The sequence below is a fragment of the Varanus komodoensis genome, unplaced genomic scaffold (genome assembly GCF_004798865.1).
Source record: "Varanus komodoensis strain SLA01 unplaced genomic scaffold, ASM479886v1 scaffold3, whole genome shotgun sequence".
NCBI classification, from domain to species: Eukaryota; Metazoa; Chordata; class Lepidosauria; order Squamata; family Varanidae; genus Varanus; species Varanus komodoensis.
Genome location: NW_025335761.1, coordinates 29,540,775 through 29,555,452, shown reverse-complemented (window position 1 = coordinate 29,555,452; position 14,678 = coordinate 29,540,775). Strand labels below are relative to the sequence as shown.

At 41.4% G+C, this 14,678-nt stretch overlaps 1 protein-coding gene across 1 annotated transcript in view; it reads right to left on the bottom strand.

Moving 5' to 3' along the window:
• Window positions 1–506: 506 nt before the first annotated feature.
• Window positions 507–14,678, bottom strand: part of COCH (cochlin) — a 33,054-nt gene continuing 18,882 nt past the window's right edge. Inside the window, exons 5-11 of the mRNA XM_044435771.1 lie at window positions 13,193–13,252; window positions 11,692–11,736; window positions 11,425–11,572; window positions 4,559–4,662; window positions 3,283–3,509; window positions 1,531–2,047; window positions 507–716 (exon numbers count right to left, since the gene is read on the bottom strand). Coding sequence (XP_044291706.1) covers window positions 541–716; window positions 1,531–2,047; window positions 3,283–3,509; window positions 4,559–4,662; window positions 11,425–11,572; window positions 11,692–11,736; window positions 13,193–13,252 — 1,277 coding nt within the window. The 3' untranslated portion in view covers window positions 507–540. The remainder of the gene's footprint in view (window positions 717–1,530; window positions 2,048–3,282; window positions 3,510–4,558; window positions 4,663–11,424; window positions 11,573–11,691; window positions 11,737–13,192; window positions 13,253–14,678) is intronic.

Here is a 14,678-nt window from a genome sequence, read left to right as displayed (position 1 = left end):
CCACTTTTCATCCCTTGTAGTAATTTACTTCAAAGGAGTTAATTTTTTAATCAGTTTACTGTAGCAAGCTATATATAGCTTGCTAAACACTAGTACCTGGAATATGTTTGATTTTGACTCACTAAAAATACTCTTTCACCATAGTTGACAGCATTCTTGAGCAAATTCTTTTCCACTTAATACAATGTATCTCAATTTTTCATTTTAATTGGTGAGACTAGTTAGGTGACAGCATTTAATGCCAGGAGTAGCTGTATATTTTCTCTCTATACATATCAGGTAATCATAACTATAAGATCTACATCACTTTTTAACTGAGGAATATTAAATATAATATACATACACAATGTTAACGTGGCCAAATTTTCTACTTCCTATGCATTCTAGCAAAACTTGAACTGACATCAGTAGAAGTTTTGCATAAAGAAAGTAGAAGAGTTACTCTTAGCAACTTTGTGTGCTAGAATATCATTTGCTCTAGATAGAGAGACCTCCTTAGCTTTCCTGATGTGCTGAGACTCGTCTCCTTCAGCCTTCCATTCATTGTTTGGAGTCCATGAAATCTCTGCAAATGGCTCTAACAACATCAGGAACAATCTGTCCCAGTCCTGTAAATTCCCTTGTGAAGAAAGTATGTGTTTCCTTTGGTTCCGATGCCATATCTTTTAAATCCTCTAGTGGAGCCCAAGCAACGCCAACAGAGAAGATGGTGATACCTACAACAAATTGTCAAGAAGGAACACTGTTTAAAGGCCTATTTAAAGTTCAAACAGACGTAACAACTGTTTCTAGATACTTTCCATTTATAAAATGTAAGCCAAAGGCATCATCCACCATAAAGACTTCTGCCTAATTGCTGTGAGATAGTGCTACTTGAATTTGAAAGAGCTATGAGGGGATGTTGAAAAGCTCTTGGCCCAATCAAGAAAACAGGGGAACAAAAACAAATGAAAACAAAACAAAACCAGAAAAAATGAACAACGCACAACCAAAAAAAAAAAAAAAGATAGAGAACAATAGTGAGAATTTTTCAGTCCCACTCCCTCATACTGATGGTGAAAACTGTACAGCAGTTTATGAAATGATGTTAGAGCACTAGGGGGGAGTGCTTTGGATTCTGGATCAGCATTAATTATTGCTGCATCCCAACCTGACATAGTGGAAGTCTTTGTTAAGCAAATATCCTAAAGAGATCAGTCTTTTCATATCCATATATTCCATATATTTAGCAATGAACACCTATGAAATTGCCCCCAGTATGCCTTTATGCTTCAGCCTAAGTATTTTCCAGATGTTACCTACTTAGAGAAATCCTCGTAAATGCAGTTACTGGGAAATACCGAACCCTTCACAAAAACTACCATGTCTGATGTTTTGAAATAAGCCATGGCAGTCAGCTTTGTTTAAACTGATCCTATAACTACAGCTTCACCTGCATTCAGTTTGTTATAAATGTCATTAATAAGAAGTTTGAAAAGGGAGTATGATGGATTGCTCGTAATTTGTATGATCACAGGTAGTGATACTCACCTGCTTTATGAGCAGAAGCAGCAGGCCCTCGGACATCATCGTAAGACTGACCATCAGTCAAAATAACCAGAAAATTTTTGTTGGGCCCATCTCTTACAGGTCCAAACACATTTCTGGTTGTGTAGCTAATGGCTTCTCCTGTGGATGTACCCCCACTCATGTAGCGGATTCCCCGAAGACCAGAAATAACGTCGTCTTTTGTGACATAATCTGCAAAGCTGAATTCAATATGCTGATCATAAGTGAACTGCACTGCTGCTACTTTAGCACCAATATCTGTGATTTCAAATGATTTGGCAACATTGCTGATAAATTCAAGCATGAGACGGAAGTTGCTATCGCCAACACTGCTTGAGCCATCGATCAGAAAAGCTATGTTCACGGAGTTGTAGCAAGTCTTGCTGCATAGCATTTGTTCATGAGCACAGAGCTTTTGAACGAGGGGCTTCACATATTTTGTAGTGCCAAACCAGCTTGGTATGTTGTAGGAAAAGAAGCCATTGTTTCGACAAACAGCCTATTTTAAAAACAAAACACAAACCATGGATTTTGCACTTCTACTACTAAACTGATTTTAGTTAAACCCTTTCTACAAAATCAACTTTTGAGGGAATGGAGTGCAATAAGGTGTCATTTTTGGCATTTCTGTCAATAAGGTACTCGTATCTTCCCTTGTGAATTATAGCAATCACATATTTTCTTAGGACTCAATAGCATATTTAATACTTGAAAAATGCATTAGTTCCCCAATATAACTTACCCATTGTTGTTATTATTACCCATTGGTACCATTATTACAGTGGTACCTCGGCTCACGAACTCCCTGGTTCATGAACAAATCGGGTCACGAACAAAAATTTCATTAAAATTTTGACATGGGTCGTGAACACCGCATTGGGTGGCAACCAGGATCGCAGCCATCCCCCCCACCCCCAGTGATCTCTCCACTGGCGGTGGGGGGGATGGCTGCGATCTTGGTCGCCACCCAATGCCACAATTGCAGTTGCTTTCATGCAGGGAAGGTGCGCGTGATCACAGGTGTGCTCCTGCAGGAAAGATGGGCACAATCTTGGTCATCCCCCACAACCAGCACGATCGCAGCCATCTCCCCACCCCACCCCCGAGTGGGGAAATGGCCGCAATTGTGCTGGTGAGAGATGGCCAAGATTGCGCCCATCTCTCCCTCCCCCAGTGCACCATTTGCACCTGTCTCTTCTTCCCCCAGTGCACCCACGATCATGCCCGTCTCTCCCCCCACCCCCAGCGCACCGGGATGGTGGGCACATGCTGGGATGACAGGTGCGATGTTGGTCATGCTGGGGGTGGGGAGCAGGGAGGTGGCTGCGCTTGTGCTCGGGGTGGAGGGGAGGAGAAGACCACGATCTTTGTTGTTGTCATTTTGTTTCACATTTTTCTGATTTAAAAAATGGTTACAGAACGGATTAACCTCATTTACATTGAACCTTATGGGGATATTTAACTTGGCTCACAACCAATTTGGGTCACAACCAGAGTCCTGGAATGGATTAAGTTCGTGAGCCAAGGTACCACTGTATATAACCGGTCATCCTGTGACTTTCTGTTCCTTAGCCGTCAGCTCTCTTTCTACTAATGGCACCCTTTTCTTTTTACAGAACTGGCAACAGTAAGGGTTATAACTTCCTGATTTAATTTAGCTGGAGAACCTCTTAAGAATCTCTTACAGCTTCAAGCCCAGACAGAAGTAGACAATTTAGGAAATTTCCATCTCACCTTCTCGATAAAGCCAACATCTTGAACCATCCCAAGTTCTTCAGGGCTAGGTTTTGCAACGGATACAATGAATACATTAACACCAAATTCTCTGGCCAATATACCAGCTTCTTCCATATCATCTGAGGGCCAGCCATCTATGAGAACTACAACAATTTTAGGGATGCCTTTGCGTACCCCGTTTTCAATGGAAAAAAATCGTTGAGCTGTGTGTTTCAAAGCCTTCCCTAATATGGAAAAAGGAAAACAATATTGGCTTTTAATGATCAGGTTTCATTACAGCTGGAAACAGCTTACAGTAGTTTAACATCCAAAACAGCGGCCTCACAGACCAAGAACTGAAGAACAGTTAATAGGAACGGTTTTGAAATATGCACCAACTCATACATTATCATAACATTCCTAGCTGTACAATGGTGATTTGTAAAACTGTATTTCAAGTGGCAATACGGTGATAAATCGATCTTGTCTGGCTGTGCTCAGAAGCATGTGTCTGTATTTCCGTTTTCTACTCTCGTGGTTGGCTCTCTGCAGGCACACGCAGTCTTGGGTTCACTGAACAAACTTGGAGATCTGAAAAACTGTAGTGGGCACCACCACAAAACAGTGGACGTACAAGACAGAGGTGGGGTCTGGGCCACAACATACTGAAGAATTCCTTTGAAATGACAGTTTTCAGCACCACGATCTATTTCACAGTGATCCAGTGGCCAATAAGAAAATCTGTTCATTCTTTTAAACATCTGGGAGGCGTAGGGCCTGGATTGGTGCCAAAGCTGTTTGCGGAGCTGCTGGGGCTTGTGGGCACCGCATTGCCCATCGCTGCTCTACATGAAGACTTCCTGCCATGTACAGATGACCTTCTGCAAAACTTCCTTCTTGGGCAAAGCTGCCTTTTTATTTCCACTGTAGTTACATAAAATTATGCTTTATTTTAGACAAAACTGGGCTGTGAAAATGGCACACATGAGGAGCAGTCGTCAGTCAGTTCCATGGATTTGTATCTAATTATTCCTTCCCACTAACAGAATGGATTCTTTTAGGGGAACAGAGAAGGCAGATGATTTCCCCTTCTGCCTGCACACTATCACAACCGCCTATTCTGGATGGCTGGAGTATTCTCCAGAGCAGACTGGGAAGGAGCAGAGCCAGCAGAACGTGAGAGGGAAAAGACGTCCCATTTCACTATCAGAACTCCATTCAGGTAATTTTGGATTTCATCCATAATTATTCCAAAAAATGTATTCTTATTTTGTCACCACAAGCATGTACTTACCTGTATTCGAATCGCCTCCTTGGAAACCTATCTCTTTTATGGCAAATAAGACATCTTTTGATGCAGTGAAGTTTTTGAGATAAAATTCAATTTTTGGTTGTTCACTATGAAAAAAACAACAACAAAAAAAAACAGTAACAGGACATGCTAAAGTTGATACTCTGGAGTTCCACTGACATTTTCTTCTGCCTTCCATGTGCTTGTATGGGCGCAATGGGGGAGGTCTTCCTTCTTCCCACCCAGGTCTGCTTCCATGTGCCTCATAATTCAGTTATGTTCTGAACAGGGGGATATGGGCTTGATTAAATCAATTCTACTTGTATTTTATGGTTTGCCAGATGTGTTTCATTCTACCATCTACTCATTAATGGAATCAAATTTTTGTATTAATGAATTTGTATGCATTTCCACAAATTCCCACTTAAGAAACTGTCCCTAGCTGCCTAAACCACACAAATCCCCCTTTAAGTATGCATTTTCACATTTTAATCTACAGAGGAAATCCACACGTTCAGTTTTTTATTTTTTATGTTTTTCCATGACTTTTTTCCAAATTTGCATAAGATTATTCTAAATAAAAAAGTCTGCAAGTCCACTGAAATTTTGTGACTAGGGAAAAGCTGGTCTTACAGAGATCCAAACTCATTTGAATTCATTGTGGATCTCTCCAACAATGCTGTATGATTTAACTGTTATCTCTGTAATGACACATGACTGTGTGGGAAGGAGATGGAGGAGGAAACCTGGTTTGTTTGTTTGACTGTTTTGAGCCTCTCACAGTCTTCCACCCATGGCACTATATACATAAATGGATTAGGCCTCCATACTTACTCACGGGGGTACACATCTCACAGGAAGACCATAAGAAACACAATTTTATCACATGCAATACAACAGAAGTCTGTAAAAATGAGGGTTATATGATCTTGATTTTTAAAAAATGTATACACTAACAGACCAACATTTATCTAGAAGGAAATTAAGTTCTTTGTGGTGTTTTAATTACCACATATGTCAAATCACTGCGGTGCTGTAGATAGCAAAGGGATCACATTGCCCAGGTTCACACAACCATTACAGCTTAAAGATGCTAACAGTGGCTTAATTAAGCCATGGTGTGTGTCAGGCACTGTATGCCTGTAAGTGTTCACAAGACCATCATTGCCTTAGCTGGGACAATATGCTAGTACCATTGGGATTATGGAATGCGACTCATCTTTTCTGATTTGATCTTGCCAAGTGTGCATCTCACCATTTTAACTTTGCAAGCAAATCTCTGGAAGGAACCCCCATCCTTTATTCTGTCTGTCTGTCTGTCTGTCTGTCTTCCTCCCTTCCTTCCTTCCTCCCTTCCTCCCTCCCTCCCTCCTTCCTAAGCTATGTAGTCTTTCTGCTTGTGCAGGTACCCAACTGCTCTTTTGATTTGCCACATTCTCTCAGCGGGGGCGTAACTCAGAGGTGGTACACATACTTTGCAGCCAAAGGTCCCAGGTTCACCAGGGTTAATTTGGCATGTTCCTGGCCCATAGCGGGACCCTGCCACACACACCCCCCCCCCTCCTTATCGACAGCCACAGTTTATGAGATCAAGATGTTAGGTGACTGCCAAACCAAACCCTTTACAGGTTCAAAAAGCAATTATCAAAGAAGAATGTTTTGTAGCCGCTACCTTTTGATGGATATGATTGTTGTTAATAACAACAACATTTTTACATAGCAAAGCTAGAGAACCTTGTGGAGAGAAGTTAGAGAATCTAACTAAAAGGTACAAAATAAATTCCTACTTAGTCATGGTTAGGATAAGGTGAAGCGACACAACTCCGTGACAGAATGCATGCTTTCCATGTGGAAAGTTCCATATTCAATCTCCAAATAAAAGCTGGAAAAATTTCTGGCTGAACCCTTTTAAAACTGTATGCAAGTGGCATAACATCTGGCCAGGGAGTCAGCTCTGGTTTTGCTATAATATTAGATACCTAGCTGTCCATATAACAAAGCGCCAGGAGCTAATCTAAGCCTTATGCTAAGGTATAATCCTATGCAAGTTTAGGCAAAAAAAATGGCCTAAAACTCCCTGCATACCCCAGCCGGTAGCTGTAAGCTTTTTGTCTAAATTTGCATAGGATTGTAGCCTTAAAGGCAGCCCATAGAGTCATTGCTCAGAAGGAAAACATTGTAAGCCGCCCCAAGGCTTTGTTGCAATGGGGGCAGCATAAAAATGTTATAAATAAATAAATAAATAACTGGTTTCGGTATTCCTGAGCCAGTGAAAGTTTTATCTATTCCAAACCAGCATGTTTTACCTTTTCATTTCTCTTCCTAGATCTGTTTTTCTTGTTGGAATAAAGACTCACTGTCCTACTTTTTCTTTCAGCCTAACCTTTTGCTTTCCTTTTAGCTTCTGCCTCGAGAACTTGATGGCAACCAGCACACACAACGATCTACAGGGCCACCTCTCATGAAGTCCATCAGCAGCATCCACACCTCCAGTCTTGGCTTATGAATGACTGGGGAAGGGGCTTTACCTGTAAGTGGATAGTTCCTGGAGGAGAGAGCCATCAAAGGCTCCTAGCCATGCTGACTATGTATTACTTCCACAACCAGTGGTAGGACAGTGCTGGGGAAACGTGAATGGCATGGTGCCTGCTGGGTCTTTTGTCCTGACTGCAGGCTTCCAATAGGAAACAAGCTGCCCTGAGGACGGCAATCTTGTCCTCCCTATGAAGACTTGCTCTTGTATATCATCTAGGAATTTCTTTCATGCAAGAAGCTCATCAATATTAAATGCGTGTATCTCATCAGCCGCTGTGCAGACAGAAGGCTGGCCTAGGGAAGCCTTTTCTCTGGTCTAGCAGGGAGGCTCTTAGGCAGGGCCATGGGCTGGGAAAGCAACACAGAGCAGACATGCAGCACCAAAATAAAGAGAGGAATGGGGAGGGACTGCAGGAGCTGTTAGAATGCTGTTTATTGAAATGAGGGGATCAATACACATAACATGTACGTAGTAGAACCCTAATGCTTTTAGTATTAGCTTCTTTATAGAAAGCAGCTTTTTAAGAATAGGATTTGGAGTGGAGAGCAAGAGTAGAGATGCTCAGCTCTTCCTTTACCTATCATTTACTTTGTGCCCTCCAAACACACATTTTTCCTTGTAAACATGTGCTTGGAACCCCTCAGAGGCAAAAGCTGCTGGATCGTTTGGAGTGGGCAGGGTTAAATCCTCACTGCCAAGCTCTGTTAAATGAGTTAGTGTGTAAGGTGTTGTTCCTTCTGAAGTCAGTGCATTTTGGGTATTTGTCCCTCTTCAGGGGTGACTGGAAAATAGCCTTTTCATTCAAACAAGAAGATGAAATAAAATGTGATGTAGAGCACTATGTTTTAATTCCATGGGATATATTTTTGAGTTTTTGATGGCTCTGGTTCCTAGGAGCCGTTGTGGCAGTAGTGTTGGGCTAGGGACCTGGGAGGTGAAGCTTCTAGTCCCCATTCAGCCATGAAGCTCAATGGGTGACTTTGGGCCAGTCACAAACTCTCAGCTTAAGCTACCTCACAGGGTTGTTAGGATATGTGAGGATAACATGGAGTTATGTAAGCTGCCTTGGATCCCTTCCAAGTGGAAAAAAAGACAAGATACACATGCAATGTAGCAACAGAAATAACCAAATGCCTTCAAAGTTGCCCTTGAAGAAAGATTTATACTCAAAATGTATTGGTCTCACTTCGGTAAATTGTTTCTAAACACCTGTTGAAGATTCCTCCTTTATAGCTTTCTTCTGCACCATCACAAGCAAAATTACCATATTAATTGGCTGTATGCCAGAGATACAATATAGCTAACTCCAGGAGTGCTATTTCCAATTTAAATCCTGCCATGCCTTAATCTCTTGTAAGGGTTTTTTCAGTGGCAACCCTTCAACACAAAAGCTTTTCTTGGCTATGAAAAAGTTTTCAAAAGAATTGTTCATTTTTGGAACATGGAGGACACTAATTCCCTTGAATGAAACATTTCTGATGCTATTACAGTCCACAAATATAATTGGAATATTGTGACTGAAACATTTATATGATAACTCATCATCAGCTTGGTAATAAACAGTATAACTTCTTCCAGATGTTTTGGCTTCTTTGCTTTAACATGTATTTTAAACTGCTTCTTTCTGTAATTCATTCAGACGGTAACCACCATTGTTTTGTTGACAAGTATTGGATACAGTAGAGTTCATAATTTAGTCAAAACATTTTAAGCAAAGAAGTGGACAATTTTAAAAACTCTCAATTTCTGGATCTGGATCTCACAGGTAGTTAACTTTTAGAGGAGGGGAAAAACAGAATTACAGGTGCTCTCTCTCTCTCTCAGAAGCAATTGCCAGAGAAGTTAGAGTACTGGATTATTTGCCTTTGCACAAGGCCAGCTGCAGGGACCAGACTGAAGATGCCCAAGGACGCTTCTCAAACTGAGGAGGGGAATGTGGCTCAGTGACAGAGCTTTCCATCTGGAAGATCTCAGGACAATTCCTGGCACCTCCATTTAAGAAAGGGATCAGAAGGCAAGACATGAATGGATAGTCAGATCTAGTATAAGGAATCTTTTGACAACGCCAATAAACTAAGAGTTACTCTCCAGTGCTCCAATCCATTAACACCCCTAGGGTGAATCATAATCCTGCTTTGACTGAATTACTCCCAGATGGACAGTTCCTTGTGCTAATCTCTAAAAAGTTTTGCGAATGCAACAGAGAAATTGAAAGGTAGAAGCCTCATCTGGAAGCATCCCCAGCCTGTGCTCATGAGAGTAACCGATCTGTTACTAAATATAAATACTTAGCACCTTAAAGTTTAGGATCATCATAGCACTAAAACTACTGTATGCTTCGGTGCAGGTGGTGGTGGATGGCCAGTCTTGCCTCAATTCCTTTATTTGCAAAGTTCAAGGGTGAACATGAATTTTTATGTAGTTGAAACAGCACCAGCCATGCAGAAGAGGAAAATATCAGCAAGCTTGGAGAAAACCCTTTTTGTGGGAGAGGGCAGAACTGGGGGGAGTCTAAAGGAGCCCAGTATATGCTAAATGGCCAAATTATACTATTTGGAAGGAAGGATGGAAAAGGAAGGGAGGATGAATAAAATAGAGCATTTAAACGAGGACATGAATAAGTGACTGGATACTATACCATTTTGTTGCAGGTCCCACTTATGCATACTATATCCTAACAATTGCTTTCAAAAATGGATAGAATAGCTACTTCAAGTATCAAAATACTGTCTACAAGCAAACATGTTTGTGTGGGTTTTTTTTTTTTTTTTTTTGTGAAATCTGCCTTTGTGGCAACTTCAGTAACCATCTTTCAAAAACTTGGGAAGTATATGAGCAGAGGTCAAGAAAAATCAGATGGAATATGCAGACAGGGTATGCAGTGTAGGGTACAGAATGAGTCAGCTGCATTACCTTCCTTCCCCTCTCAGACGTCTGGCCCAACTCACTCCAAGTAACCCAGCGCTGTCAAGCCCGCCTCTCTTTAACCCTGCCCAATTTTCTTGTCCTCCAATAACGTATCACTGTGACACCTATATGGGGATTAGATCTACCTGTGATTCCATGTGATATGTAGCCAAGAGCACCACAGGCATACTCAAATAGAGCTTTTCTCTGGTTGCCAAATGCTCCAGTCTAATAACAGTAGGCAGTCAGTACTTCTGTCTATCTAGAGGACTTCCAGATGAGACTTTTAGCATGGCATCGCCTTGCTGAATTCCAGATGGCATCATCTTCCCTCAAAACCTTTCTGTGCTCCCCACATCTTCATCATTTTTGTTCTTTTTTCTTACTAAGGGAAATCCATTAAGGAGAAAAAGACAGAACAGCTGCACAATGCTTTCTGTTTGTTAACACTAACAGCCCTCTGTCTGGAAGTTCCACTCTTTCTACTCAAACTATTGCTCTAGGCAGGGCTCAACATGTTACTTCCTCCTCCTTTTTTCTGCTAGTTAATGTATTCTTAATATTGTGCCTGGATGTCATTGAACCTTCAGCGGGCAGGGATTTACACGGCATGGCCAGCCACTTCAAACTTCTAGCCATTATGATAAATAACATAAGCTCTCCCTGTGACTCTCTGTCAGTGGCATAGCTCCAGCATGGTGAAACCTTGGCAGCTTGCATACTAGAGGTAGTAGGGGTTGTTCAACTGGGTTGTTCTAAACCACATCAATGAATTGTAAATTAATGTGTGCATGAGGCTGAAGTCACTAGGGGGCAGACTTTCCTAACCAGCAGATACTTTAAGGCTGACCAGTCTAGACTGAAGCTGGGAGGGAACAGTTCTTGGGATCTAAAGATGAAACTGTTCCTTCTCCCCACTGTGGTCAGTGCCCCCTTCCAGTAAATGAATAGACAGGCTGATTTCTCAGGGGGTTAGGAGGTGCACCATGCCTCTGCTGTATATCATATTGCAATGGTTTGTGTTTATGTAATGTCTGTTTATTATTGGTTGACTGGTATGCAAATTATTGTCTTATTGTTATAATCTCTTATCGTTTTGATTCTGTGTGTCTTGTAATCTGCTTAGAGAGTCGTGCTGGACTATTGTTTAGTGGAATATAAATTTAATAATAAATAAATAAGAGCTGTGCCTAGGGATACCAGTGGCCATGGTTTTACTCAGATGAAATGGGCATAAATATGTCAAATTTTGACAACTGTCTAATTTTGCTTGAAGATGATGCATCCAGCTAAGGGGTATTTCATGGGAAACTGAATGAGTTTGCTCGTACAGACTATAATAAAGTATTTCTTAGTTAGAGCATACCACTGTACGCATAGTGTTATAAGATGGTGTGATACACCAAATAGGAAATACTTCTGGTACCTGGCTTGTATAACTCCAACATGTGGTCCTTCAATTCCAATTCCCAGCATCATTGCAACTTTCCCAACGAAGTTCTTCTGCAGATTAAATCTGCGCTGCCCGATATTGTAGCTTCCATCAACCAGAAAAGCAATATCCACTTTACAGTCTGTGAACACCCAAGATAACTATAACTTGATTAATCATAACTTGATTAATTATAACTAGATGGAGCTTTAATTAACATTTGATATTTGTTTAATGTGGCACAGTTTCACAGTTTCCTACCTTTGTTCCCAGACTTTTTCTCAAGAGGCTTCTTAGTTCGCTTAGCTAAAAAGTAGAAAACATGATGAATGCTTGACACTGAAACACTCTGCACCAATAATGTGGCATAAAGTGAAGCTACGTGCAGGAGCCATTGAAGGGTGGCCTGTTATCACATTTGTATCCTGCTATTCTTCCATGGGTGGTGCCATGTATGGGGTTTTTGCCATTCTGTTCTCAAACCGGCACTGTAAAGTCAACGAGGCTAAAAGACACAATGGCTGGACCAAAGTCACTGAAGGAGCAAATCCCTCACGGCAAATGCTCACACTTCCAAAACTGGAAGCTTGCAAGCATCCAATGCACAGCATGGCAGTGGTGCTCTCCAGTGTTCTCCACTGCTGCCGCCCCTCACACCATGCATTTTATCTAGAAAGCCATTTTCATCCATCTAGATTTAGGGCTGGAGAGGGAAGAAGATTGGGATGCCAACTGGAATCCAAGCAAGTCTGCAGCCCCAGCCACCACACCTTCCTGCATGCTCTTTTTCTGCCCCAAGGCCCCCGTTGTGACCTGGGGAAGACGGGCAGCAAGACTGCACCTTGAGTGAGTTTCACGACATAGTGGGAGTATGAACCGAGGGGTGCTTCCACCTAGAATGCTTCCAGTATTAACCCTTAGGAGGCAATGTGTGTCTATTCCATATTTTATCTCTTAACGTATTTAAGAGAAAAGATGGAAGAAATGGTGGTGAAATGCAGGAGGGTTATGAGCTGAAGGCAGTATCTGTATCCCACTGTGAAAAAGACAGAGTCATGGTGTGCTTAAGGATGCAAAGATCAGGACAGGATACAGCCCACTGGCACTTGCCAGACGTCTTTCATGCACTTGGCCATGGTGAGGAAGTAAGCTGAGCTGAGGTCAACTCAGCAAACACCTCACAAGTCTAGTGACTTCTTTGTATAGAATATGCTAAGTACACAATTCTTTGTGAAAAGTATGCAAAGTATTACTTTCCAAATCCCATGGAAAATCCCCATGGACTGGCAAGGGTCTTCTATGAAGGCAGTTACTCTGTGATGGAAACGGTGACAAAAGGAGGCAAGACTGGAGCACACTGTCTCTCCATGCTGTTTATTTAACCTGGATTGCTAATGTCTGAGAAGAACTCAATACTGACTGAATACACCTGAAGGCCTCCTCTAAAAACTGACTCTAGAAGCACACTAATTCTGTCAGAAGTTCAGAATTAGGCAATTAATCTAATCACAGTTAGTCTTGCCCTAGCACGCAGGCAACACTAAGGAGCAATTTCCTCAGGCAGAGCTTGCTTGACCCTCTTGCAGGTCATGAAAACAGTAGCAAGTTCTTCTGTTCACACAGATCTCCTTGTGCACGTCTGTGTAGCAGAGATGTACACATGTGGCACACTATATTATAACAATAACAGAATAAATACAGAATAGCTTAATTCTTGGGAACTCTTAGCTAGAAAGAACGTATTTTGAAAGAAAATTTTCACCTGTGGGTGGGCGTGCTGTTGAAACTGGCCGCCCGGCCGCTTCAAGGGCTCCACTCAAACCTGTTGCATTTTGAAAAGAAAATCAGGTTTATTAGATCACCGTCAAATGATGGGACAAAACAGATTTTTCATTCCCAGTTTTACCTGGTAAAACACGTGCACATGTGTTTCTTAACCATCTCTCCGTGTTATCATGTTTCTAGCTGTGTTTTGTCAGAAGAAAATAGTGGAGACTTTCCTTGCAAAAAAGCAGCTAGAAGATGGCCTTTGGGAATGTGGCTCTTAGAAGTGACAATACCTTACCTATGTATATAATACAATCTTCCTGTCTGTGCTTTGGCGTGAGGTCACAAGAGTAAAGTCGGCATTGGGTATGTCAGTAGAGACTAACCGGGAATTGGGAGTTGTGCAAAGTAGCTGCATGAAACTGTTACAGTACAAACTGAAACAATTACAAGAAAGAAATTTCCCCCATATTACCTGTAAGGTGAAGTATATTTCATCACACATGTAAAAAGCTGCATGTAAAAAGTTTTTATTCCGATTATTGTATTGATATTTATTTTGCTTTGAGAGTCCAGTTTTATTAGTTAAGCAGAAGATATTTCTACATTAAATCCCATTGTTAAAATGTCTGTTAATTCTAATTCACTTGGCTTCCAAAATTAAACAAAAACCACTTTCTCTGAAAAATCTCTCTTTTTTATTTTTTCTTTTCAGAAGATTTTCATAAAGTTGAAAGCTTATTCATCATCACTAATTTATACCTGGCCAATGAAGGCTGGGCTCCCCCACAGGGTTCCTACCAATTCTACCCCTGTGTACTTTTGCAAAGTGAACAATCACCTTTGACAAGAAGGCAAACAAACTAAAGCCCTGGGGCCGAATACAACCAGAGTACTGATCACATTGTCTTCCAAGCAAGGATCAAGAAGTAAATTGTAATGAGTATGTTTCTCACATCCTGTGGCTTATGGAAAATAACTTTTATTACACTGGGCATTTTGAAGTGATTAGTCACACAATGGGTAACCTAAGTATCCAGAATGTTTTTCTTGGCATTGATCTCATGCGTGTTTGACTTTAAATGTTTTGACTGTCCCACAGACTCCTGTATGTAGTTCTCACTACCACCTAAAATGCTAAGGAGGCTCCCTGGAGAAAAGGTTTGCCTCAATTAATGATTAGTTTATATTTTATTTACTTATTAATTGTATTTTCTAGTGACAGATTTTATTTTCCTGGACTCCAAGATCACCGCAGATGGGGACTGCAGCCAAGAAATTAAAAGATGCTTGCTCCTGGGGAGGAAAGCTATGGCAAATCTAGACAGCATACTAAAAAGCAGAGACATCACCCTGCCAACAAAAGTACGTATAGTCAAGGCTATGGTTTTCCCAGTTGCAATGTATGGCTGTGAAAGCTGGACCATAAGGAAGGCTGAGCGCTGAAGAACTGAGGCCTTTGAATTGTGGTGCTGGAGGAG